Source organism: Callithrix jacchus, chromosome 15 (genome assembly GCF_049354715.1).
Source record: "Callithrix jacchus isolate 240 chromosome 15, calJac240_pri, whole genome shotgun sequence".
Classification (NCBI taxonomy): Eukaryota; Metazoa; Chordata; class Mammalia; order Primates; family Cebidae; genus Callithrix; species Callithrix jacchus.
The window spans coordinates 78,680,813-78,705,562 of NC_133516.1; the positions used below are offsets into that span (position 1 = coordinate 78,680,813).

General features: G+C 40.2%; 1 protein-coding gene across 44 annotated transcripts in view; it reads right to left on the reverse strand.

Annotated features, from left to right (window-relative positions):
- The window catches only part of KALRN (kalirin RhoGEF kinase), a 659,576-nt gene that overhangs the window by 362,291 nt on the left and 272,535 nt on the right, over positions 1-24,750 (reverse strand). For all 44 annotated transcript variants that reach the window (XM_078351912.1, XM_078351911.1, XM_078351910.1 and 41 more), the window contains one exon: positions 19,119-19,241. In XM_078351912.1, coding sequence (XP_078208038.1) covers positions 19,119-19,241 — 123 coding nt within the window. The remainder of the gene's footprint in view (positions 1-19,118; positions 19,242-24,750) is intronic.

Sequence of the window (24,750 nt, forward strand, 5' to 3'; positions counted from 1 at the left end):
CATTGCACTCCAGTCTGGGTAACAACAGCGAAACTCCGTCTCAAAAAAAAAAAAAAAAAAATACAATTACCATACAACCCAGCAATTCTGCTACTGGATATACATCCAAAGGAAAAGAAATCACTATGTTCAAGATATGTCTGCACTCTCATGTTTACTGCAGCACTATTCCCAATGGCCAAGATATGAAATCAACCTTAGTGCCCATCAATTAATAAATGGGTAAAGAAGACAAAGGGTCTTAAAAAAGTTCATGGGAAATGTGTATTATTAAAAAAGAAACTATGCATGGATTTCAACTTTTTTACACAAAATTAAATTTATACTAACTTGTCATACTGTACCTGAACAGGATGTAGTTTGAAGTACTAAGAAGGATAAGACATCAATTTCAAATAGCCCCAATCAGAGCAACATGAATTCTGCTAAAATTGAGGCAAGGATGAACACATCAAATTTATGGCAAAGCTTGAGTGGAAGAATGGTAAAATTATTTATGCTTTACAAACACTTTACGGGGACAATGCCCTAATGGAATTGGCACTTTACAAACAGCTAACTCACTTTAAGAAGGAATGAAATAATTTTGAAGATGAAGCCCATAACGGCAGACCATCCACCTCAATTTGTGAGGAAAAATTATTCTTGTTCATGTCAGTGATTAACAGCAGAAATGATAGCCAACACCATAGACATCTCAGTTAGATCAGCTTACAGAATTCTGTAAGTTGAACAAACTTTCCACTCAGTGGGTGCCAAAATGGTTGCACCCAGATCAGGTGCAGACAAGAGTAGTTTTTAATGAAGACTGTAAACAAGCATGATCAAGATCCTGAAGTATTTATTTGGAAAATTGTAAAAGAAATGAAACATGGCTTTACCAGTATGAGCCTAAAGACAAAACACAAAGCAATGGCTACAGGGAGGTGGAAGTGGGAGCCTGTCAAAGCAAAAGCAGGCTGGTCAAGAGCAAAGACCATGGCAACAGTTTCTTGGGATGTTCAAGGCATTTTGCTTGTTGACCTTCTGGATGGCCAAAGAATGATAATATTTGCTTACTATGAGAGTGTTTTGAAAAGAATTACCCAAAGCTTTAGCATTAATATGCCCAGGAAGCTTCATCAGAGAGTCCTTCTCCACTACAACAACGCTTCTGCTCATTTCTCTTATCTAAACAAGGATTTTATTTTTTTATTATTAGAATTTTGATGGGAAATCATTAGGCATCAACTTTACAGTCCTGATTTGGCTCCTTCTGATATCTTTTTTATATCCTAATCATAAAAAAAATCTTTAAAGGGCATCCATTTTTCTTCAGTTGAGAACACACATTGACCTGGTTAAATTCTCAGGACCCTCAGTTCTTTAGGGATGGACTAAATGGCTGGTATCATCACTTACAAAGGTGTCTTGAATTTGATGGAGTTTATGTTGAAAAATAACATTTATATGTGTATATATATATATTTTTAATTATTATTCCATTTTCTATAAACTTTTTGAAGTGCTGTCTTTATATATATATAAATGTATTACATTATATATATATATAAAATGTAACACTATTCATCAATAAAACACAATAAAATGGAAGGCTATTCAGCAATAATAAAAGAGATCTTGTCATTTTTCACAACATGAATTGACCTATAGTATGTTGTGCTAAGTGAGATATGCCAGGCACAGCAACATAAATACTACATGATCTCGCTTATATGTGGAATCTAAAAAAGTTGATCTCACAGAAGCAGAGAGTAGGAATGATAGCTAACAGGGATTGGGATAATTGGGGTTGCTGGGTGGGGGGTCTTGAGGCAGAGATGTTAGCCAAAGGATACAAAATTTCAATTAGATAGAAGAATAACTTCAAAAGATCTATTGTACAATGTAGCATCTATAGTTAACGATATTATGTATTCTTTCAAAATGCTGAGAGTAAAGTTCTCTCACCACAAAAACAATAACTATGCAAGGTAATGCAGCTCTTAATTAGCTAGATGTAGTTATTCTTCCATGTATATATACTTTAAAACAATATGTTATACACAATAAATACATATATACATGTTCCTGTTGATTAAAAATAAGAAATTTAAAAGAAAAAGAGAGAGATGTGCAAGATAACTGATTACCTTAGGAAGGTGAAATTGGAAAGTGGGAGTGGAGGAATAATTAGCTCTTTATTTCACATCTTTGCAATGTTCCACTTGTTATTACAATAAACAGGACTTCCTCCAAAATTTGAAAAACACTAAAGAAATTTTAAAAGGGAAAGATAAAGATTCAATATATTTTTGTCAATTGACAGGTGAAAATGTGAGTGCATTCAGAAATATAAATGAATTTCATTTCAAATACATTTATCTTAGAGATGAGTGCATTTCCTACTTATGTAGATCCTGAAGACACTAATGCTTGATGAAGTACAATAAAATATACAATCACAAAACATGTAAAATGTGTCTGTAGCCCCAATCAGACATTTCACCTTTCTCAGTTTGGATTTTATGACACTGCTTATCATAGCTTAGAAGAAACATATTAGTATGACATATATATGTAAAAAAAAACTCATTAAAAATAATTACCTATGAAGTCCTATAAATCATTCTCCCTGTGTACAGTGCTAGCATCAGTTACTCATAACCATGAGTTGTTTTCCTCAGCCGTCAGAAGTAAGAAACATGTCAAATTTGAAAGTACTTAAAATTGAGGCAGGTGCTCCAATAACACCCCTAGAGCCTATGTCTGAAGTGGCCCTGCAACTTTTGGTTGAAAGCCTTCCTTACCACCGTCATATAAATATCAAAGGCCTTAGAGCTATGGCATAGAGCTAACAGCAGCACAGAATGACAGGCAGGGGTCTGGACGTTGGGTTCCTCCATGTGTGAAACTGACAAGCTGATGTAGATTGAAATGCTTAGGGTCTTTTAAATGAGAATTAGCAACACAAAGGTAGAATAATGCAAAGTGAAAGGGTTAACAGGTAACACTCAGGTCTAGAAGAATCATCCTCTCTCCTCTAGTCTCACTGGTTCACTCTAGGATTGGGTTCTCAGCATGGCTTTAGAAAGCCGAGTCCTCTTGTACCTCACCTTCCCTAGGTATACTGTTAAAATCATCATCATCATCATCATCATCCAGAAGAAATGTAGGTGTCAGGCACAGGGCTGCTCTAGAGACTGATTAGGCCCCATGGAATGCAGATTAGCCCTAGAACCATACTGTAGTGTTGGGATAGACCCAACAGTGAGTAGAAAAAGAAAAGCTTAGCTTCTGCAGTGGCTCTAGGGGTGTCTCTACTCATGATTGGGATTTGTGGACATTGCCATAGGTACTCCCCTTATTTTTAAGGGGGTGAATTAATAGTTTAGAATTCTATCTATATAAGGCATGGATTGAGAGATTTGCTATAGGACAGACACTATACATCCATTAAGGACTGTTCACCATGCAGTGTCAGCCAAAACCCAGGGCATCTGGGACCTCTAGATCCCCACTTTCAAAGCAGAAACATGTTCTTCCCATTTCCTTTCCTTAGGAGATTAAGTGAAGAGACAGCCATTGGAACATTTCCTCAGAGCAGAGAAGCTGCAGGAGATCAAAGTCTCCCCACATAAAGCTCTTCAGGGAAAGGGCAGAATCCAAATAGCTGAAGACTAGACCACGAGACAGAGAAGGGTCATGAGGTTCAGGCTCCTATCTCATCATTAAGCTAATTTTCCAAAACTCTTGACTATTCCTGACTTTCATAGGTTAAGAGCTATCTTCTATGACCACAGACTATACCCATAATTCTCAGTCACAAAAGCCTAGACAAGAACAAGCCCATCCTCAATATGAGAAAAAGAAAATTTAGCAATAATGTTATGTGGACAGTGACATACTAAAACAAAAACAAGCTGGCTTGGATGCAGGATCTAGCTAGGAATAAATAATTTCACAGAACCCTCAAAAGGTAGATATAAGAAGCACTGTAGACCCCCTTGCTGTCTTGAAATGGGGCAACACTGCTTGCTATTGAGAGGTCACTGGGCAGGGCTGCCCATTTTTCTCTGATTAGAAGGGCAGGGAAAAGAAAATGACATCATTTCCATTTACAATTACTTTTGCCCCCAAAGTTCTACTGACCTAAACTTATATAAACAAACATCAGAACAAGGGAGAGATTTTGCTCATTAAATCATTAGCTTTAGCTTTAGAATGTGGAAAGCTTCCCGGGTAATACTGCTACGCATGGGAATCTGGCCCTCAAACAGTGAAATAAGCTTGGGGAATCAAGAGTTCATTTAAAGTCAGACTGGTCAGCACATTCCCTCTCTTGGGAAACTCCTGGGACGGGACAAAATCATCAATCTCTACTACATCTTTAGTTCTTCTTTTCTGAGTGTGTTCCAGACATGATCTCATCCACTGTCACCATATTCTCTGAATGATAATGATGGTAATTTACATTTTCTCTGTGCTCTAGACTTAAAGTACTTTTAAGTACATTATCTTACTGAATGCCTACTTCAACTAAAATGGAATAGATATCATTCCCATTTTGTAGATGTAGAAACTGAGTCTTGGCAAGGTTAGGGGAACTGTACACATGGTAGCTCTGGCCTCCCATCCAAGTATTCTAATACCTGTATCCTCACTGGATCTTGTTGCTTCCCACAAGGAAGAAGGCAAGAAGAATCTGTGACTCCCATTTTGTTGATGGGGAGGTTGTGGTACTTATTTTTCAAGTAATCTTTGTACGAGGCATAGAATGAAGAAAGGGAAAATCTAGGAAATTATCTTTTGTTCAGGTCATCTGGCACCCTGAAGTCATGATGAAATGTAGTTTCTTGGAGTAAATCCCAAATTTTAAACTATATATATTTTTAATTCATTTTTTATTGACATAATAGTTGCACAAATTTTTTAGTAATGTGACATTTTGATACCTGTATGCAAGGTATCATGATCAAATCAGGATAACTGGGATATCCAAACCTTAAACCTTTCTAACTTTATAAACTTGCAAAGTTTCATCAGAGTGACAGCTACAGCAGGTGGGTCAGACCCAAGATATGCATCCAAAAAATCCTTTTCTCTTAGATGTATATTTTGAAGCAAATGAAACTGACATTGGGAATCCCCAAGACACTAAAGAGTCCATAAGTCCAAGCCTCATTAAGAAAAAAAAAATGAAACATGTCTGTCATATGGATTTAGAGTTCCCTTTTTAGTCTCTTCCATGGCTTCCTTCCCTTGGTGATATTTTATTTTATTTTTTTGGAGACAGAGTCTCACTCTGTCACCCAGGCTGGAGTGCAGTGGCACAATTTTGGCTCACTGCATCCTCCCCATCCCGAGTTCAAGAGATTCTCTGCCTTAGCCTCCTGAGTAGCTGGGGTTACAGGCACCCACCACCACACCTGGCTAAATTTTGTACTTTTAGTACAGACAGGGATTCACCATCTTGGCCAGGGTGGTTTTGAACTCTCATCCTAGTGATCCACCTGCCTCTGCCTCCCAAAGTGCTGGGATTATAGGTGTGAGCCACTGTACCCGACCCTCTTGGTGATATTTTAAAATTCTAGGCAGGTGATGAGCCAAAGTCCACCAGAGCTATTTCAGTCCACATTTGGCATTGTTGAGGCTCAGATATATTGTGCAAAAGAGCCCATGGTGTGAAACACCATGGAGATATGTAATTACAGCTGAAGTTGCCAGTATTTTGTTTTGTTGGCTCCTAGATTGCGGTAGGACAGCTGTACCAATCTCTATTTAAATCCAAAGGGCAGTGCCTTGGGCTAGCTGGACATATGCCTTGTGCATCCCAAGACAAATAAAGGCACCAATCCTAATGAGGCTTGGATGTCCCCTGGTATCTGCGGGAGGCCATAAGATCTCAGCTCCCTCTGCCTCAAACCTGGCTTGATTTCCAGGTGGAATAACTCAGATGTAATGATCTGTTCCTGTCATAACTTGGCAGTGGGCTTTTCTCTTGTTAAAAATTTATTCTGAACAAAAGTGGTTTATGAAAATGCCTCCAGTTGCTCATTGGCAGAAAAAAAGACAGATCTGCCTGGTGGGTTGCTCTTGTTGGTGATGTGTGTTTATTTTTTGGTTTGCTTAATATACTGCTTAAAGCCCTTTTCCTCAGGGCTCTTTGATGCTGGTTCCCTTTCTTCAATGCCTGCACCAGCTGCCTCGTCTACCCACATGTTCTCAAATCTCTTACCCTTCAGCCCCCACAACCTGATTTGCCCCCACTACCCCCACTGCCACAGCCAGGAAGTACTCAGGGAGCCTGGAAAGCACTGCTTACCTTAAATCACACCTGGACCAGAGGTAAGGGATGGAGGAGAAAGAAGATGAAGGAGGATGGAGGAGGGAGGAGAAGGAGGAGGTGGAGAACGAGGAGAAGGAAAGAGGCTACAAATGTTACTATTCTGAAGCTCTCTCCACCACCACCACTGCCACCTTCACTACTCTCCACCCCCGCCAGTTTTATGGACTCAGAAGGTCCTCGTAGCCCTGTAATACATGCACACCTACAATAAGGAACTGGAAAGGCTTGGGAGGGTTCTTGCAAATTGCCATTCTCTCAAGTTTTCTCTCGGGGAGAAATTCTGAATGCTTGGCTTAAACCCAGCCCTCTGTCTTCAATGCTAATGTTGCTTCTCTTTACACACTTAAAACTGTACCAGGTTTTAATAGCCTGTAAGTTATTAGAATCCGGAAAATAATATGAATTTTTAATATTAAAAATACCACCAGCAAACAAAAATAACATTGTATATATGCATCTATTACCATGGCTATATCATTAAGTGACAAAAGCTGGTTACTAAATGTATCCATATACACATAAACAGAGGAACAGCTGGGAGAATAAACAAAGTATTAGCAACTGTTAGACAGACAACCAAGTGGGTGGATTATTTCTGTTTCTTTTTGCTTGTCTGTATGTTTTATATTGAAAAATATGCAGCTTTGTAATTAAACAAAAAAAAAGACAAATAGAAATAAAATAGAAACTTCCCTTAGAAAAAAATCAAAAGGAAGATTGACTAAGCCCAGTTTTTTTTTTTTTTAATTCCTCTGACTGTGTGTGTGCTAGGTGTGGGCTCTGAAGTCAGCCTACCTGGGTTCACATCTCGCCTCCTCCACCTGACTGATCCTCTCTAAGCCTGATTCCTCTTCTGGAAAATATTAACTGTAACTCTATAAAGCTGTTTCAAAGATTAAGTGAGGTATTCCTTGTAAAAGTGTGCTTTCAATAAATGGTGGTTATTATCAGTTATTCTTGTTTGTAGCATAGGTTTAAAATCTTACAGATACTTTTCCAAATCTTTTCATGAAGGCAAAATAGTCTTGTGGAATTTGCATACATTCCTCCTATATGCAAATTCATGACATGCTCCCTCTTCATTCAGAATCAACAAATGCTGGCTTCCCCAGCAGCAAACACACTCCTGAGGTCCATCCTGCTCAGAGTGTCATAGAAACAAAAGAAATGGGGCAAGGAAAGGAATTTGATTCTGTTTCTGTTAATCTGGGCAAGTTGACCTGTGTTGAAATTAATTATTGGAAAACATGGTAATAAATGGTTTGCTTTCAGAGTCAATACAGGGCAGACAAGAAAGCTTTCCTCTGGAATGGCTTTCCCTGTTTCCTTTGTAAACCATGCCAATGCTCTCTGAGAGACGGTAATTTTATTCTTCCTGTTGGTGTGTTACTCTCACCGTACAAGGTAAAGTATGTTGTCACATTTGTGAAACTTGAGTGATTACACTCTTGGTACCCCTCTGAGGAGAGCCTCTGGGATGAAAATGAGGACCCCGCCAGGCCTGATCCCAGAGATATCGAAGTTATTTAGAATCAAGAGACTCCACAGCAGGGTAGTTGACAGCCTGGACTCTGGAGCCAGAATACTAGGGCTGGAATCTGAGCTTCACCACCCACTAGGTCTATCAACTTGAGCTACTCATGTAGTCTCTGTGCCTCAAATTCCCTATCTATAAATGGGAATTAGAAATGTATATTAATAACTTATGGGATAGTGTGAGAAATAAGAAAAATAATTAAAATAATGCCCAGCACATTGAAGGTACTCAGTAGGTGGTTTTATTAATATGGTTGCTGTTATTAAGGCCATTTCCTTGTCAAAAAGAGAAGGAAAAAATGGCAACCAGTGAACATGCTATATTGAATCAAAAGAAGTCTGTGACTGGAAGAGTTGTCCTGGACTCAAAATCAGCATGCTGAATACAAAGACAATATACAGTACACCACTTCTGTCTAATTTTTGTTTTGTGGTTGCCTTTCAGATCTCTTTGAAGAAGGCCAATCTTACTCACCTGTAACAACAGTGAGTTTTTAAAAAGGAAATAAAATAAGACTTCCTTACATTTCAGCTAACAGAGTGAGAAGGTTAAAGCCTTCTCTGGTTGTCAGGCTCAGTGTGATGATAATGATCCCAGCTGGAAAAATCATGGAAACTTAGTGGGGCTAGAAAAATGGACACAGTAAGGACTGCCATTTGTTCTTGCCAAGAGTGGTTTCCTACAGCTTCATCTGAAATTCTTTTTTAGTTTTCTTTAGTTAAAAAAAATATATAAAAGAGTTCAAAGAACTCACTCAAAATGTGACTCAAAAGATGCTTCCTCTAAAGTGCCAGATTCTGGGCTGGGGCTATTCAGGGTGACCCCCAACACAGGGCAGTCTCGCTAATCCTATCACGATAGTACTCAGTTATATTCCAGGTTATGCGGTTCTGGAGCCTGTGTTCTTATAATATTCATCTGTTCTACCTCTCTTGTCATTCTTAGAGTTGAGAGGGACCTCAGAGATCATCTGGCCTGATATCCGCCCAACAAAGGCATTTGCTCCATACCACTCATTCATTTATCTTTCAAGTGCCCACTGCATGTCAGGGTCACCACTGTGCTAGGCATTGGTTTAAAAAGACTGGGACAAAATTACTGCTCTGAGGAAAGTCACAGTCCAGCCAGGTAGTGAGTATAGCATAAAATTGATTATGGCACTGTGGTAACAGAGATGTGACCAGAGTAACTAGGTGACTAGAAAAGGGGCATCCAATTCAAACCAAGGAGGCCACTGAGTGCTTTCTGGAAGAGGTGATACCTGAGAGGAGTGTTTGAAGGTGAATAGGAGCTGGTCAGTTAAAGGAGTGAGAAGGATTAAGGAGACAGTATTGAGACTTGAGAGCATGGCATGCTCAGGAAAACTCCAGGACAAGAGGAATACAAGCTGGGATAGAGGGAACACAGGAAGGGTAAAAGGTAAAGCCAGAAAAGTAAGGGGCAGGTCATAAAGGGTTTATGTTATCAAGAGTTTGAACTTTATCCTGAAGGGAAGCCATCTATAGGTTCCATAACCAATGAGGATCATGACGAGATTACATTCGAGGAAAACCACTTTTGTGGCAATGTGAGGATAGATTTAAGACAATGCCGGGAGTCAGGGAAAACAGAAGGATATTACAGTATTCCAAGCAAGAGATACTGAGACTCTGATCTAAGGCAGTGGCAATGGGGGTGGAAGGGAAGAAACAGATGAAAGAGGCAGCACCAATAAGACTTTGCAAAAGGCTCAGTGACAAGGAAGTGCAAGGGAGGAGTCAAGAATGACTCTCAAGTTTCTGGCTCAAGCAAGGAGGTGGTTGGTGGCCTTCACTGGCACGAGGAATGCAGGAATAAGAGTACACCAGAAGGGGTGGGAGGCGATATAATAAACTGTGGACACATTGAGTCTAGGAACCCTCTGAAAATTGCAGTGGAGGTGTCCACAGAGCCAATGGGTTTATAAATAAGGAGCCCAGGGGGGAAACCAGAGATGAGATATGGATTTGGAAGCTGTCAGAGTAGGGGTGGCAGTTGAGACCTAGAGAGAGTCTAAATTGTTCAGGGAGTGTGTTTAAAGTGAGAAGAAAAGACCTGAGAAATAAATCCTGGGGGAAAGGGAGAAGAGTTTAATCAGGACCAGCCAGAAAGTCATAAGGAAACCAAGAGAACACGATGTCAAGGAAGGCTTGGAAAAAGAGGCCTTTAAAAGGCAGAAGTGGTTTATAGGATTAAATGCTTCGGTACTGCCAATCAAGATCTGATAAATGGCCAGGCTCCGTGGCTCACACCTGTAATCCCAGCACTTTGGGAGGCCAAGGAGGGCAGATCACCTGAGGTCAGGAGTTCAAGACCAGCCTGGCTAACATGGTGAAACCCTGTCTGTACTAAAAATCCAAAAATTAGCTGAGCCTGGTAGTGGGCACCTGTAATCCCAGCTACTCGGGAGGATGAGGCAGGAGAATTGCTTGAACCTGGGAGGCAGAGATTGCAGTGAGCTGAAATCACTCCATTGCACTCCAGTCTGGGCAACAAGAGCGAAATTTTGTCACAAAAAAAAATCTGTTAAGTGTCATTTGAATTTAGCAATAAATAATAAATTAGGCAAATATAAACCAGAGTCTTCTGTTGAAGTCTCTGCTAAGATTAACCTCAGTGGGCCAGAGAGAACAAAAGCTCAATGGCAGGGGTCAAAGGGAATGGAGGAGGTGAGGAAGTAGAGGTAGCAAATATAAATTGTTCCATCAAGAACCTGCACTACAAAGGGAAGGAGAAACAGAGGGTAAAGTACGTTCAGAGGAGGTGTTCTTGGTGGCTTGTATTTGTATTAATTTGTTTTTAAGATGGGAGAGGCTGGGTATGGTGGCTCATGCCTGTAATCCCAGCACTTTGGAGGCCAAGGTGGGTTGCTCCTTGAGGTCAGGAGTTCGAGATCAGCCTGGCCAACATGATGAAACCCCCTTTCTACTAAAAATATAAAATTTAGCAGGACGTAGTTGCTCATGCCTGTGATCCTAGCTACTCGGAGGGCTGAGGCAGGAGAATCACTTGAATCTGTTGGACAGAGGTTGCAGTGAACCGAGACTGCACCACTGCACTCTATCTTGGATGACAGAGTGAGACTCTGTCTCAAAAAATAAATAAATAAAATATATTTTTTTTAATGAGACAGACTTACTTGAGGGTGTTTAATCCTAAGGAAAAACCTAGGCTTGTCTCTATTGAAAAACCTCCAGTGAGAAGCGGCACATTGCATCACAAGGCACTTTAATCTGGTTTGGACAGCTCATAAAAAAGCGACCTGTGGTTAGAAGTTATAACTGAATTAAGCTAAAATTGGCTTCACTATACCTTTTATTCTTATTTTATCTATAGGAAGCCATCAGTTATCAAACCCACCACCCCACCTTCCATAAAACACTCTTTACTTGAAATGGAACATATCCAGTTACTTCAGCTTCACAGTCCTGGCAGCCTTCCAACAACTGTGGTGTATTTTGTCAATATCTTTTTAAAAATATATTTTCCAGAATTAGGCATGATATTCCATATGTGATCTAAACAGTGACAGTATACAAAAATTATTTATCTGGTTTAGATATATTTTAATTTATATTATCACTCAAAAGCCTTTAACATTCCTCTCTGCTCTATGAATAAAGCCTAAATCCTTGCATCTACAGGTCAAAGTTCTTGGGAGTTTAGACACAAACTACATTTTTTGAGCTTTTCTACAATGATTCATATTCTACCACATAGAATTGCTCTAACCTACTTAACTGATTTCATTTACAGTGTCACGAATTTTTCCAGGAAATTCCAGGGAGCTTGAGGATTCCTATTATAAGCATAGTTTTCCTTGACCAGAATTGAAATAATCTCAGAACAGCATTTTCCATATCTTCCATTTGATGAAGTAGACTATGGTCTTCTCCAGTAACATGACGGTTCATTTCTGTGTTTGTTTTATCTTCATATTATTTCTGCATAGGGTTCTACCCACAGGTTTGTAGATTTCATACAGATGTGAAGTATCCTGATACACTGTCACTCCTCCTATTGGAACAAGTCCCTTCAACAAAGAGTATTCTATTGCCATTTTCTAGTTATGAGCTCAATATCCTGAAGTCTCAGAACTACCTATTATATTTAGCTTTTTGTGTTAAAAGTTTAAGTGCACTACTTGTTACACATGATTTTTGTTGGTTTATTTATAAAGAAGCTTAAAAATATTGTTTGCAACCTGTATTCTTGGTAGGTACTTTTTAAATCTAAGGTTATCTAAGCACATTTTATTTATATCACACTTTTTCTGTGTCACCTGTATAAAGCCTGACATATCCGGTTTGGCTTCACTGTGTTAATTTTCTTCCTCAACTTTAAAATTCATTTACATTTTTCTATATAGATCATCAAGGTTTCTGCCAATGTATATCCTTCCCAATCCTTACAAGATGCACTCCATTCCTTGCCAGAAGCCCATCATCCTGGCCCTGTAGAACACAGTCCAGAAAACTTTTTAAAACACCATCTACATAGGCAGGCATTTGTTTCTCAAAGCTTCCCTTCTTTGCTATAGTTACTGCCATCACATGGAATGAGAGATAGAAACACCACCTGTGCTTTCAAATCTTCCAGTTTGTTACTCAGAACTTAAGTCATTAGGAATAAAGCCCCAATTTCTTCTGAATATCCTATTTATTCCCCAAAGGAAGCAGCAAATGTGGATGACAGTTCATGGGGTTAATAAAGGTTCATAGTAGGCTCTCTATAATATCCTGGATATTGGCTTCTGCTCTCTCCCAATTTTCTACATCAAATACCGATAAAGTGACCTTCAAAACCCTCAGTTAGAAGTAATCCACAAGATGTAACATTTTTTCGTCCTGAGTGTGATCACTAGACTTGTCTCTCATCAGCTTACATGAGTAACTTCTCCCTAGTGCTCCAGGGAAGGAAGGTTCTGAATCCACCCCAATGGCAAACATGTCATGCAAGATCCCAAGGGCAAGATTGTCCTTTATTTCTCTGCTGCTTCACATCCCTCCACTTGCCCACTTCATGACATTAATTTTTCTGCATTTTCCTGTATGCCTTCCTCACTATTTTTTTTCATTTGCTTAAGAATCTTTCAGCCTGGCTAAGAAGCTGGAGTGTGAAAAGCATCTATTTAAGTTCTCCCACCTTTTCCTTCTGCTTGTATTTGCAGCTGCTATAATTGGTCATCATCTCTGGCAAGAAGAGAAAGAAGGAACTTTTTTGAAGGTCACCGCCTCACTGCATATTAATTGAATTGCCACATGAACCAGCTTTCACTAGAAATGCCCCTTGAAAACCCTAAAAGAGCAAACATATGTCTCCTTTCTTGCTATGGAATTTCTTAGAGGGTTAGAACATGTTTGATACATTTTTTTAAATTAGGTTTTGAGTTCTTCAAGACAGAAACTGTGGAACTCTAACTTTCCACAGTGCCCAACACAGAAACTTGATGGGAAATGAAAACTGATGAGGGCTATTGTTCAACTCTGAGGGCACAGACTTTCCATCTCTGTGGATTACCCTATTTTATTTTGCCCTTATTACTATGGTAGGTTTGCTGATTATATTCTGAGTAACTTTGGCGGGCAAGGTCACTAAAATGCCTTCCCTCTATTCTTACCTATTTTGACCCCAAGTCTCAGAATGACTTTTTTAAAGTGTTCTAGTCAAGTTTGATGAAAACAAACAAACAAACAAACAAACCACAAGGGCTGGATAGGGAAACAAGTAACCAGAGATTGAAGTTCTTAATTATGCCCATGTTCTTCTATTTCTTTGAGTCTTTCGTTAAATTGTCTGCTCTTTCAAAAATGTTACACTAATGCTACTTAATATGCCTAGCTGCTTAAATGTGATTTGGTGCTTTGAGACTTTAGATAATATATATTTGAATGTAAACACTTGCTAATTTTTTACTAAATTAGCGTGCAGAAAATCTGGCATTTCAGATAATGAGGCCATAAAGCAGACCACTACCAGAGCAGGCACAGCTGTTATGTAAACCACAGGCACTTGAGTACTTGCCTACCTCCTAACAGCAAATATCTCAGGCCAATATAAAGTACCACATTCTATTCTACCACCTGGGCAGATATGGACACATCTATTCCCTGACAGCCAACCTATTATGAGCAACTCCATCTTACACTTGTTTATACTCTTGATGACACCTAATGTGCCACAAAAAAATATGTGTCTCTTAAAAACTGTTCTACTCTCTGGCCTGAGTCCTTTGGTGAGATTATAGGCAAACTGAGTCCAGTATTTGACCTAAGGACCAGGAGGGGTTACTGCCAGTGCACAGACATGTCTTCTATTTGAGCACATACAACCTCAGCATCTTGGACTAGAAACCTGTAGCCACAGACCCCCTGAAGTATTCCTTCCTGGACCTTCACTCTGAATGTTGGATTCCTCCCTAGGGAGGCTGTCATGACTGCAAAGCCTTTCCCCAGTCAGCTCAGCTTCTATGTTGACTATTCAAAGAGTGCCACCTGCAGGATGAACTGAGGACTCAAATATTTAATTCATCTTCAAATACCACTTGAAGAATTTGTTTAAAATGTGTTCAAGAGCTATTAAACACAAAAGTTAAAGTTTAATGAAGGATAATGGATTGCCACATAAATTCTTCAAAGTTATCATTTATGTCTATTTTAATAGCTGACTTAAATGTCTTTACTCCAAAGACTGACTACTGGTAAGAATCACAGATGACTTCACTATCCCAAGAGTGGAGATGTATTTGTTCAGAGACTTTATACTGCCTCAACCCCTCCCTGTGGATAGCCATTTCCTCTGCCACTGGCTTGCTTTTCCTTGCAGAAGGACAAATTTCCAGGAGCTGTGACAGATGCAATAGCTCTCTTTCTGCTTTGATTCAAGACACTTTTTTTGAACCTAAATACAAAGAATGGGTGCTCAGAATTCCTTTCTCATTACCAGCCTCGAGTAAAGGAATCCTAAATGATAAGGCTAAAAGAGGTCCCTTCACGGAATCATGACCCTTTAGAGTATTGCTCATAATTTACCCCAGCCTCCTACCCCATGATATCTACAGCCTTCCTGACCATATCTCAGAAACAGCAACCCAAACAAAGAACAGGAGTGTCCATGCTTTGGCTTTCTGTCATTGCTCTTCTTACTCAAGAGCTTTTCAATTCCTGATTAAATCCACTCCTCTTCTCCCAATGGCCCTCACTTAATTGAGAGAAGAAGCAAGAGACAAAGAAAACCCTTTCCTGCCTAGATTACTCCGTTTTCACCACCTATATATGGCAATCATGTTGTACAGAACAAAGCAGGTCTCAGGCAGGTTGACTATCAGTAGCAGCCTGCCCGAGACTGCCTTCATTGTGGTCAGCATTGGTTTTCCTACGTAAACTAACAATCCCAAGATGCTGGGTAGCTCCATCCCCCAGAGTGGGGATGATGGAATAAGGCAGGATTAATTCCCAGTCTACAAGATCCAGCTCTGGAGGTTAATTTCAGGGTAATGGGATGGCTCATGAACCCTAGGTAAAGGGCTCCCTTTGTAGCTCACATCTGCTTTTCTCCTTTCTGGAGCAAACACTTCTCCTAAAAGCATGAGCCTTTTGGAAGTTAGAACTCTGTCTTCTCTTTCAAAAAAAATACAGTCTTATGAGAAAACAGAGTCAGGGGAGATGTGGATTATGCCAGTTGATTACTCATTGGAAGGACCAGAGAAAACTCATAATGGATGTCAAAGAAGGTGGCAACATCCCCACCCTCACCCGCTTTGTCCCACACTTTCCATATGCAAATGGCCACTCAGAAATGAATTTTATGTCCAGTTCCTACACCTCAATAAGGAGGGACAGCATGGAATTAGGATAAAAACATGACTCTGGAACCCAACAGACCTGGGTCTGAATCTCTGCAGAGCTCCTGACAAGCTGGATGACTTGGGCACATGGAAGAACTTTCTGAGCCTCAGTGTTGCCTTCTATAAAACAAGGTGAATACTGTCTAGCATTCAGGATTGGTATAAGACAAAATATATAATGGAAACAGAAGCTCTCAAAAATGTGTCCATTCTTTAGTATGAATTTAAGTTCATGTGTCTTTGTTGCTGATGGCAAGGCATTGTCCCACTTGAAAGGAATATCAGGCACCAGTGAGAAAGTGGAGAAGCGGATGGGCACAATGGGACTAGGATGGCCATGGGCCTGGCTTGATTATAACAAAATGCAAAAACTGTAGCCTATAACCAAAACATGGGGCTATAACTAAGGTTGACATTGCCTCTGAGGCCACATGAGGTAGAGGGAAAGGGGAATTGAGCTGGGTCAGTGCTATGGGTGGCTTTGGGAATGTCCTTTTTAAGTGAGGAGTGCTGAGCCATAGGACAGCCCACAGACAGAAGCACCAAAGCTATGGGATGGCCCTATTCCAACAGACCACCCCAAGTACTACAACCTCCACTCTTAGCAGTCAGGGGATACAAGTGGCTATCTCCCATCCTTTGCCCCCTAACAGCCTAAAGAGGACCCAGGGTGCATGGCCACCCAGATATTTTGGGTCTGCGTTGCATCTTGTCCATCACAAGGTACATCAAGACCTGTGACTATTAGAATGGCAAAGTCTACCTCATTCTGCAGAAGGTCCTCATTGGCTATAAGGATTTCTTTTTTTATTGTGGTAAAATAAACAATATTTTAGAATTTTAACCATTTTAAAGTGTATAATTTAGTGGTATTAGGTACATTCACAGTATTGTGGTGCAACCATCATTATCATTCATCTCAAGAACTCTTCATCTTGCAAAACTGAAACTCTGTTTCAATTAAACCAGCTGTGTCCAATCTTTTGGCTTCCCCAGGCCACACTGGAAGAAGAATTTTCTTGGGCCACACATAAAATATACTAATGGTAACTGAGGAGTTTTAAAAATCACAAAAAATTCATAATGTTTTAAGAAAATTTACAAATTTGTGTTGGGCCACATTCAAAGCCATCATGGGCCACATGTAGCCTATGGGCCACGGGCTGGATAAGCTTGCATTAAACAATAGCTCCCCATTCTTCCCTTCCCCTCAACCTCTGACAACCACCATTCTACTTTTTATCTCTATGAATCTGGCTACTCTAGGTGTAAATAGAATCATAAGCTATTTGTCCTTTCTGTGACTAGCTTATTTTACTTAGCATAATGTCCTCAAGGTTTATCCATGTTGTAGCATTTATTAGAATTCCCTCCCTTTTTAAGTCTAAATAATACTCCATTACATGAATATACCACATTTTGTTTATTTGTGCATCTGTCAGTAGACACTGGAGTTGCTTTCACCTTTTAAATATTGTGAACATGGGTGTATAAATATCTATTTGATGACTGGGCATGGTAGCTCCTGCCTGTAATCCCAGCACTTTGGGAGGCCAAGGTGGATGGATCACTCGAGGTCAAGAGTTTGAGAGCAGCCTGGCCAACATGGTGAAACCCCATCTCTACTAAAAATACAAAAAAATTAGCCAGGTGTGATGGCAGGTGCCTGTAATCCCAGCTATGCTGGAGTCTGAGGCAGGAGAATCACTTTATCCCAGGAGGCAAAGGTTGCAGTGAGCCAAGATCACATTGCTGCACTCCAGCTTGGGCAACAGAGCGAGACTCGGTCTCAAAAAAAAAAAAAAAAATCTGTTTAAGTCCCTGCTTTCGATTCCGTTGCGAATACATGCTGAAGTGGAATTGCTGGATCTATGGTAATTCTATTTGTAATTTTTGAGGATCCACCACACTGTTTTCTACAGTGGCTGCACCATTTTACACTCTCAGTGCACAAGGGTTCCATATGAGACTTTCTTTATCCCACAGGTTGGGTCCAGTCCACCTATATTCCCTGGGCTCAGGTTGCTGCTGACATGGTCTTTCTGGCTCCTGTAAGGCCTTTCACTTTTCAGCATATACTTGCAGCTTCCCTAAAGATACAGTAATGCTCCATGACTTTCCTGTTCCTGCTTGGTTGTTGATGGGCCATCTCTTTTTGCATCCATAGCACATAGTCTGTCTGGGGCTCAATGCCTCCCTGGGTGAGGCCTAGGGCTCTGCATAATGCCCAAAGTAGGACCCACATTGAGGGCTGTCTGCCTGGTGGGACTGAAGTCAGCTCTGGCTAAAGCGGTGATGTGGTAAAACCTAGCTCTGTCATCCTCACTCCTTCAGCAACACCCACCCCTCTGTCCCATAAGGGCACCCTCCCTGCCTTATTCTTCATCATTTTATTTTACACGGCAGCTGATCACGCCTGACAAAATAACTGGAGAGCAGCATTTCATCTTGAAAATGAAAATTTTCAGGATCCATCTGGAAAACTCCCCAGTGGAGAAATACAACAGAGTTAGGACAACATTTTTGAGGTAGAGCCTCTAAACAAAAAGACTTTGAAACAATTACACTATTAGACAAATGATCAGGACCTCTCTCATACAACATATTTGTGTAAATTCAAAAACAGTGCCCTTTTTGGATCAGGTGTGCAGCTCAGCTAAAAGATCGAACATTACATAAATGGCAGTTTAAATATTGGAGAAATGACACCAAGGCACGTTCTCTGTGCACATTCTGCCCTGTAATCGCATGGCTGGTGAGCAGGTGCCACCTATTTCTCCAGGTCCTGGAAGGTATGTGACTTTGCAAGTAGAGCTGGGACTGATTTTTAGCTCTCACTCACTGGCAGTGACAATCATAAGCAGTAGCCCTGGGTTGATGAGGAATCTAGAAATGTCATTCCCTCCTGCCAGCACCATCTTGTGGACAAGGCATTTTTAGATCACACCAGTTGGAAGATTTTTGAAAGACCATAAATGTGGGCATCTATTTTACCACTTATCTAGACTCCAAAAAAAGACAAAGGACTCCTTGCATCAGGCAGGAAGACAGCCCAACAGCCACAGGTTATCAACCCAGCATGCTTCACCAAACACCAAAGCTACAGTCCTGGACGCACACACAGATGCGCGTGCACACACACACACACACACACACACACACATGGCATCTCACCTGAGCCGCCTCTTCAAAGTCCACAGGTTATCAACCCAGCATGCCTCACCAAACACCAAAGCCACAGCCCTGGTCTCCCTCATCTAGACACACACACACACACACACACACACACACACACACACACAGCATCTCACCTGAGCCACCGCTTCAAAGTCATCATGCTTCTTCTGCAAGGTACACACACCACACACACACACACACAAACATCTCACCTGAGCCACCTCTTCAAAGTCATCATGCCTCTTCTGCAAGGCCCGGGCTCGATGTAGGGACTTCCCAACTCCAGTGTGTTTGCTAAGAAAGGCCTCACCATGGTTTTCAATCCAGTCCAACACCTGGTCAGAGAAGGATAACAGCAACAATGACTTCCTAGCAGAAGAAAAGATACGTGACAACATGTGCAACTGCTAGAGTCCTAATCACTCCCATATCCCATCCCTATTGAAAAGCAGAAGTTCAGGTGGACATGTTCAATCCACTGTGGGTCCATGTGATTTCATTACTGTCATTGGTAATATAATAGTCCTACCCTTAACTAAATTCAACTTATCCTTTTTGATTTCCAGATTATTCTTTCCCTACTTTCTCCATTTTCTTAGTTCATTATTTTAAACAAGCTACACAGACCATCAGGCACAGTTTAACCCCCTCACCACTTCTACCCAATGGTATAAAGATATTGACAGGAAATTAGGTAGCAAGAGTTTGGGCAGTATCTTTGCCCTCATTACTCATCCATCACTTTGCCATAAGAATACCCACAGCAATGGTGATCAGTCATGGGGATCCTGTCTCATTGTGCTCCTGGGATTCCCCTTCCTAATCTTGAAAGAAAAGTCCAGGGTAGTCAGTCCCCAGTTGAATGCTCAAGATATCTGACCACTAGGACAACAGCCCCCTCTGGCTTCTTTCCATCTCTCTCCTCCAATCAATACCAACCAACCAAATAAATTAAAGTATTTGCATCCTAAGTCCTTTAGTATCTGAGTCTCTTGGGAAGCAGTGGAGATTTCATGTTCTTCCAGGCTAAAGATCTAGTGATTTGGCTTTAAGACAGTTTCCTTGATATTTAGAGACTTTGGAAAAGAGGAGCCTGGGCAATAGAGGAGTGAGAGAGAGGGGATGCTAAGAAGGGTAGAAAATAAGTTTTTCTGAGGGGCACTTGAGAGGCAGGATGGAAATCTCTTAGTAAAAGCCTTGACGTGCAGAAAGGACCAAAGCCTTTTATACTTATTTTGCATTCCTGCAGATGGCCTAACAAAAATGTATGCATCCCAGAGATCACTTTTTGATCTCGAAGAGTTGTTGCTCAGTATATCAGGTGGTCACAATTAAATCAGAATTACAATGTGAACACACTTGTTATAGCTCCTGCTAAAACTCAAGCAAGCTCACTAAATGCCTGCAATATTAATCATGAACTAAACATTTCGTTAATGATAAGCTAGCCTTTCCAGATTTTGTAAGAGCTTACTGGAAAATGACTTAGATGAACTAGGTCTATTTAAAAGGATGCTTTAACTCATTCCTGTGTCTCAAAGGGATTGCCCTGTAGCAAACAGAGGTAAAACCAAATCATTCCAAAGACTACACGCACAGGAGTTCTCTGACATTTGGGATATTTTAATATCTGCAGTGTGCAAAGTATGGACATTTTCAAAATCTTTGGTGACAGGATCACAAAGCCCACATCATGATTGTGCTAGTTCAGAAAAAGGAACATATGAACATAAAAATGAGGCTTAACAAACATCCACTTAATGAAGACAGGTGGAGTAACTGTCCATCACCATGAGGAAAATAAGATTTTTATTAACAAAAAATGAATTTATCTAAACATTATCTATTGAGATTTTAAACACTTTATGAACACTTTATATTCTGACTATATATATATAATTTTTATACATATATAATTTATATACATATATAATTTTTTTAAGTATTCCAGAGGCACAACCCTAAAAAGAAATTGTGGTAGTGCTAGATTTTTACCTTTTGCAAACACTGAAAATGTGGCACTGAAAGGAACTTTACATGTTCCTCTCTTAGAAGAGCCTATGTTTCTCTAGAATTACAGCAAAACTTCAATCAAAAAAATCAGGAGAATGTATTTTTACTTGGCTTGCCACAGTTAGATCTCACAATTCTGTACTATAACAGGAGTTATGAGCTCCAGCATGCAAGGTCAAAGGTAAATACTTCTAGTCACAAAGTTTTCCCTATATTATGTGCCAAGTCTAGTAAAGTTTTAGAATTTTAATGCATAAACTTCCATTAATCCCTTTTGAGAACAAATTGAGGTTTGAGGATAATTTTCAGCATATAAAAGAACTACCAGTGGTCATTTATAAATGTATTGGAATTTATAACAGATTTTTCAGACTACATTTTTTTAAATTTAGTTTTGAGCAATTAAGTATGACCTGCTTGTCTGGCAATGTTTTCATGAGTTTATTTTATTTCACTTTTAATCTCTAGCTTTAAGAAAATTGGTTATTCTAAGGCAAATTGGTTGAAGAGGAATATTTTTCACCTATTAGTTTACCCACATACAGTGTTTGCACTCCTCAAAAATGATTTCACAACTTTAAAATATTTTTTAAAAGGCAATTTGTTTCCTTTTTAAGTTACTCCACTTTCTTTAAAATGTCGATATATTTTTGGTTACTGGCACCTAGTTTTACTTAATTGGCTATGCCTTCATCACTTAAAAACCTATTTCTGGGCCGGGCGTGGTGGCTCACGCCTGTAATCCCAGCACTTTGGGAGGCCAAGGTGGGTGGATCACGAGGTCAAGAGATCGAGACCATCCTAGTCAACATGGTGAAACCCCGTCTCTACTAAAAAATACAAAAAATTAGCTGGGCACGGTGGCACATGCCTGTAATCCCAGCTACTCAGGAGGCTGAGGCAGGAGAATTGCCTGAACCCAGGAGGCAGAGGTTGCGGTGAGCCGAGATCGCGCCATTGCACTCCAGCCTGGGTAACGAGCGAAACTCCGTCTCAAAAAAAAAAAAAAAAACCTATTTCTTTCATATTTGAGAGGCTTTTTACTTCATCTTAACATAACTTGATTGCTCTGTGATGTTATGGTACCATCATTTAGTCCAATTTCTACCATTAGAATTGAAGCTGTAGGAAAAATATGTGCAATCTAGACAAAAGTTCAGGAGCTATGCAGAAATCAATATAACAAATCAAAAAGCAAATACTTTAGGAAATTAACAAAATGACTTTAGTAATCCAGTCTGAAGAAGTACTTGAGGCTAGATAAACAGTCAATATATGAAGTATTGTTAGATATTCTAATTTTTGACTATTTTTTTCAGACAGTTCACTTAGAGCCATTGTTGTGTGATACAAGTGTTTAGACCACATACTGTCTTGACCCTGATTCCACGTCCTGAACCTCGGAAGTACAATCTGACTTTCCATGCAGATCCTGAAAACCAGAGAAATGTGTTCCTGAGCAGTCACCAACAGTGCCTGACAATTGTATTACACACTATAAATGTATGGGTGGCTTCAAATTCTGGATATTTGTTGGTTTCTAGTGAGTTCCATTAAGATGAACCAGGCCGCAGAATCTGAACATCACTGGTTAAAGAATAAATTTTTCTTTTTTTTTTGAGATGGAGTTTCGCTCTTGTTACCCAGGCTGGAGTGCAATAGCGCAATCTTGGCTCACCGCAACCTCCGCCTCCTGGGTTCAGGCAATTCTCCTGCCTCAGCCTCCTGAGTAGCTGGGATTACAGGTACGCGCCACCGTGCCCAGCTAATTTTTTGTATTTTTAGTAGAGACGGGGTTTCACCATGTTGACCAGGATGGTCTCGATCTCTTGACCTCGTGATCCACCTGCCTCGGCCTCCCAAAGTGCTGGGATTACAGGCTTGAGCCAAATCCTGTACCCTACCTAAGTACAAGTACCCATCAAGGTACTCATAATCTTATTCCTGAATGATTTATCCTCATCTACAAGGCATATTTAAAATACTCAATTGCAAATCATAGTCAGAGTATACAAGATGACAGTCATTTATACCTATTGATGGCTCTGAAGTGGTATTTGAACATCTCCAACTTGGGAGGTTTAATCTTTTTGTTTTTGTCTGAAGGGTCCTCAGGCAGCAGAGAAGCATATGTGGGTATATAAGTATTAACATATTCAGATATTTATTTGATAGTCTTATTGTGCCCTAGTGCCAGGCACTATAGCACCTCTAGAGGTGGGGATGCAGCAGTAAACAAGGCAGGCATGGTCTGATGCTAGGAACTCCATCTTATAGGGGTAACAAGCACTAGACACTAAATCACACAATTCATCATTCATTGCAAAGGTGAAAAGTGTCAACAGCCAAATGCATCTTCGCTGGGGAGTCACGGAAGCCTTCTTAAGAAGAAGTGAGGTTTAGCTGAGATCTGAGAGAGAGTAGGATTTAACCAAATTAGGAATTTAAAAGACCAGCATGGCTTGCACCAGGGATAAGTATAAAATGGACCCCAAAAAGGGCAGGAACCAGATTGTGGTAAACCCTGACGTGCTGAAAGGGAGAATCCAGTGCTCATCCTAAGAGCCACTGAAGGGTTGCAAGGAGGATAAAGACTATTTCATTTTTAGTTAAAAATTATTGGTCTGACTGGCAGTGGTTCACACCTGTAATCCCATCCCTTTGCAAGGCAGAGGAGGGTAGATTGCTTGAACCCAGGAATTTGAGACAAGACTCAGCAACATGGCAAAACCCTGTCTCTACAAAAAAATACAAAAAAAATGGCCAGATGTGGTGGTGTACACCTGCAGTCCCAGCTACCCAGGAGGCTGAGGAGGGAGGATCCGCTGAGCTTAGGAGGTTGAGGCTGAAGTGAGCCATGATATCACCATTCCAGCCTGGGCAACAGAATGAGACCTTGTCATAAATAAATAAATAAGGCTCTGCTTGCTTTGTGGAGGATCAAATGGGGAAGGCAAAAGTACAGAGGGGAAAACAGGAGGCAGAAATTATGACAAGAGGTGATGGTGACGCAAGCAAAGCCAATGGCAGTATATATGGATAGACAGATTGGGGGAAAGAACTGCCAGGACTTGGTCATTGGCTAAGGGGGAGATGGAGAGGTAGGTGGTAAGCCTGCCTCCCAGAGGCATGTCTCGAACAACTGAGTGGAAGGTAGAACTAGTAACTGGTATAGGCACGAAGGAGTTATAAGGGGTAGCAAAGACATAACATTTTTTTTTCCTTAAGATTTTTTTTCCCTTTCCATGCTCATGCTCTTGCTTTGAGTATGAGCATGGAAAGGGATACTCAGGGGCATAAATGTCAGTGATTTGTGCCCCTAAATTTGAATGGGAAATAGTACTCAATAATAGTCAATCAGATTCCGGAAACATGTGCCTTTGGTTTCAAAGAAGGAATTTATACAATAAAGCTTAAAAATAAATTATAAATTGTTAATCTAGCTGAATCCCAATAATAAACCAGTTAGGAATATCAAATCCACTTTAAAAACATAACTTCAAACTAAGCATCCATCAATGGATGACTGGATAAAGAAAATGTGGTATATATTTATAATGGAATACTATTCAGCCATAAAAAAGAATGAAATCATGTATTTTGCAGCAACATGGATGGAACTGGAGGCCAATATCTTAAGTAAAACAAGTCAGGCACAGAAAGACAAATATAACATGTTCTCACTTACATGTGGGAGATAAATAATGCATACACATGGAGGCAGAGTGTGGAGTGCTAGACAGTGGACACTGGAAAGGGAGAGGGGTTGGTTGATGAGAAATTATCTAACGAGTACAATATATGTTATTGTATGGGTGATGGATATCCTAA